The sequence below is a fragment of the Homalodisca vitripennis genome, unplaced genomic scaffold (genome assembly GCF_021130785.1).
Source record: "Homalodisca vitripennis isolate AUS2020 unplaced genomic scaffold, UT_GWSS_2.1 ScUCBcl_392;HRSCAF=2287, whole genome shotgun sequence".
NCBI classification, from domain to species: Eukaryota; Metazoa; Arthropoda; class Insecta; order Hemiptera; family Cicadellidae; genus Homalodisca; species Homalodisca vitripennis.
This window is the reverse complement of record NW_025776508.1, coordinates 122,791-126,746: the sequence shown is the minus strand read 5'-3', so window position 1 is coordinate 126,746 and position 3,956 is coordinate 122,791. Positions and strand designations below refer to the sequence as shown.

At 43.9% G+C, this 3,956-nt stretch overlaps 1 protein-coding gene across 1 annotated transcript; it reads left to right on the top strand.

Moving 5' to 3' along the window:
• Nucleotides 1-2,356: 2,356 nt before the first annotated feature.
• Nucleotides 2,357-2,692, top strand: LOC124370649 (the record flags this gene model as incomplete). Its single annotated transcript, XM_046828936.1, has 1 exon — nucleotides 2,357-2,692. A coding segment is annotated over exon 1 (336 nt), but the record flags the coding sequence as incomplete, so codon positions are not given.
• Between the last annotated feature and the right edge of the window lie 1,264 nt (nucleotides 2,693-3,956).

Here is a 3,956-nt window from a genome sequence, read left to right as displayed (position 1 = left end):
ATAGTTCATATTCTAGTTCGGTCTCCTATAGTAATTCTTATTATTGTGAACTATTGCGTTATTGTAAATAAATGTTCACTATGTATTATATAGTTACTGACTAACCGCTATCCTGGAGCCCTCATTCTTCTTACCGAACTGAGGAGCGTGATAACACATCATTGTCAACACGACTCCATAATTAGTTGTAATTCACACAGTTACTGACTAACCCCTATCCTTGAGCCCTCATCCTTCTTACTAAACTGAGGTGCATAATAACACTTCATTGTCGACCCCCCTCCACAATTAGTGGTAATTGACACAATTACTGATTAACTCTTATCATGAAGCCCTCACTCTTCGTACTGAACTGAGGAGCGTGAGAACACATCATTGTCAATCCCTTCTCCACCATTAGTGTCATTAACTAAATAACTGAATAACCGCTATCCTGGAGCCCTCATCCTTCTTACTGAACTGAGGTGCGTTATAATACTTCATTGTCGACCCCTCTTCACAATTTTTGGAGATTGACACAGTTACTGACTAACCGCTATCCTGGGGCCCTCATCCTTCTTACAGAACTGAGGTGCATAATAACACTTCATTGTCGACCCCCCTCCACAATTAGTGGTAATTGACACAATTAATGATTAACTCCTATCATGAAGCCCTCACTCTTCGTACTGAACTGAGGAGCGTGAGAACACATCATTGTCAATCCCTTCTCCACCATTAGTGTCATCAACTAAATAACTGAATAACCGCTATCCTGGAGCCCTCATCCTTCTTACTGAACTGAGGTGCGTTATAATACTTCATTGTCGACCCCTCTTCACAATCTTTGGAGATTGACACAGTTACTGACTAACCGCTATCCTGGGGCCCTCATCCTTCTTACTGAACTGAGGTGCATAATAACACTTCATTGTCGACCCCCCTCCACAATTAGTGGTAATTGACACAATTAATGATTAACTCCTATCATGAAGCCCTCACCCTTCGTACTGAACTGAGGAGCGTGAGAACACATCATTGTCAATCCCTTCTCCACCATTAGTGTCATTAACTAAATAACTGAATAACCGCTATCCTGGAGCCCTCATCCTTCTTACTGAACTGAGGTGCGTTATAATACTTCATTGTCGACCCCCCTCCACAATTAGTGGAGATTGACACAGTTACTGACTAACCGCTATCCTGGGGCCCTCATCCTTCTTACTGAACTGAGGTGCATAATAACACTTCATTGTCGACCCCCCTCCACAATTAGTGGTAATTGACACAATTACTGATTAACTCTTATCATGAAGCCCTCACTCTTCGTACTGAACTGAGGAGCGTGAGAACACATCATTGTCAATCCCTTCTCCACCATTAGTGTCATTAACTAAATAACTGAATAACCGCTATCCTGGAGCCCTCATCCTTCTTGCTGAACTGAGGTGCGTTATAATACTTCATTGTCGACCCCTCTTCACAATTTTTGGAGATTGACACAGTTACTGACTAACCGCTATCCTGGGGCCCTCATCCTTCTTACTGAACAGAGGTGCATAATAACACTTCATTGTCGACCCCCCTCCACAATTAGTGGTAATTGACACAATTAATGATTAACTCCTATCATGAAGCCCTCACCCTTCGTACTGAACTGAGGAGCGTGAGAACACATCATTGTCAATCCCTTCTCCACAATCAGTGTCATTAACTAAATAACTGAATAACCGTTATCCTGGAGCCCTCATCCTTCTTACTGAACTGAGGTGCGTTATAATACATCATTGTCGACCCCTCTTCACAATTAGTGGAGATTGACACAGTTATTGACTAACCGCTATCCTGGGGCCCTCATTCATCTTACTGAACTGAGGTGCGTTTATAATACTTCATTGTCGACCCCTCTTCACAATTAGTGGAGATTGACACAGTTACTGACTAACCGCTATCCTGGGGCCCTCATCCTTCTTACTGAACTGAGGTGCGTTATAACACTTCATTGTCGACCCCCCTCCACAATTAGTGGTAATTGACACAATTAATGATTAACTCCTATCATGAAGCCCTCACCCTTCGTACTGAACTGAGGAGCGTGAGAACACATCATTGTCAAGCCCTTCTCCACAATCAGTGTCATTAACTAAATAACTGAATAACCGCTATCCTGGAGCCCTCATCCTTCTTACTGAACTGAGGTGCGTTATAATACTTCATTGTCGATCCCTCTTCACAATTAGTGGAGATTGACACAATTACTGGCTAACCGCTATCCTGGGGCCCTCATCCATCTTACTGAACTGAGGCGCGTAATAATACTTCATTGTCGACCCCTCTCCACAGCGTCAAGTATCTAGGAGTGAGAATGTATTCCCGTATGACTTTCTGGGACCAGATCACCTATGCGGCCGAGAAAGCTGTAAAGATTCTGAGTAGGCTCATGACCAACGTCGGTGGACCCGCGGAGGGTAAGCGCCGAGTCCTCATGTACGTGACGAACTCAGTTATGCTCTACGGTTGCGAGATCTGGACGGATGCCTTGCGGCAGAAGCGCTACGGGAGGAATGTCGTGACGGTGCAGAGGAGAGGTGCTCTCCGGATTTCATCTGCCTATCGTACCGTTTCTGAGGCGGGCCGTCCTTGTGATTTCGGGGGTAATCCCATCGATCTTCTTGCTCTTGAGCGGAAGCGTGTCTACGATGGGAATAGCACTGTCAGCCTTGCTCGTGCAAGTGGCAAACTCGATGGGAGACGGAGAGTCGAGGACGTCGGTCTTTTAGGCTCATAGGTAATCTGAGGGGATGGACCGAAAGAGAGCATCGAGAGGTAGACTTCTACCTTACCCAGCTTCTCATTGGGCACGGTTGTTTCGGCTTCTACCTTAACAGAATGGGAATATCCAGAGTCCAGAATGCCAGTACGGGGATTCGGATTCGGACGATGCCCTGCACACCTTCTTCAAATGTAGAAGGTGGGAAACGGAGAGAAGGGAGCTGGAGATAGCTATCGGGCGTGTTTTTGGCGGAGACCCATATAGAAGAGATGTTGTCCAGTCCCGAATCGTGGAGCGCTGTCACTGCGTTTCTGCAAGATTGTGCTAAGACAAAAAGAAGAGAGCTGCTATAAAGCACCAGAATAGCTCATGTCGGTGGATTTTAGAATTCAGTTATGCCCATTGGGCCAATGATGGCACCCTCTTGAAGTAGTTGCAGAGATGCGTTCCCGAGAGGGTCCAATGCCTGGACCGGTAGGTTTTTTTGTGGGTGAGAGTCCCACACGCCAGGGCGAACATCTGTCCCTGACGGTGCATAATGCATTTTGCTATCGTAAAAAAAAAAAAAGTGCTGAGATGCGTTGTTACTATTTATTGGAAACTACTCTCCACCTTGACTGGAGATAGCCACAATTAATGACTAACCCTATTGCTGGAACCTCTATTATTCTTTCTATACTGATATGCGTTGTTATAATTTATTGGAAACCACTCTTCACCATGACTGGAGATCGCCACAATTACTGACTAGTCCTAGTGGTGGAGCCCTTATCCTGCGCTCCCCAGTGTAGTGTGAGGTACTACTTAATTAATTGACAATCCCTCTCTCTTATTAGTGGAGATCGTCATAAGTACTGACCTACCCCATTCCTGGAGACCTTATCCTGTTCATCATAATGTGGTGCGTCATACCACTTCATTGACAACCCCTCTCTACCGTTAGTGCTAATCGTCATAGGTGCTGACCTTCCCTAGTCCTGTAGGTTTGACAAAATAAAGTGATTTTGTTTACAACATTAATTCGGCATACAGTGACTTTATTGCAATACGTTGTTTTAATATTATAGTGAATTATTATATTTATAATGAAATAAATATAAATTTTACCTTTACTTATTTTATTACATTGCATCTAAGAATAAAGTACTTAGTGGTATTTATAGAATCAGTTAAATACTACATACAGGTTTTAATATATGTTTTT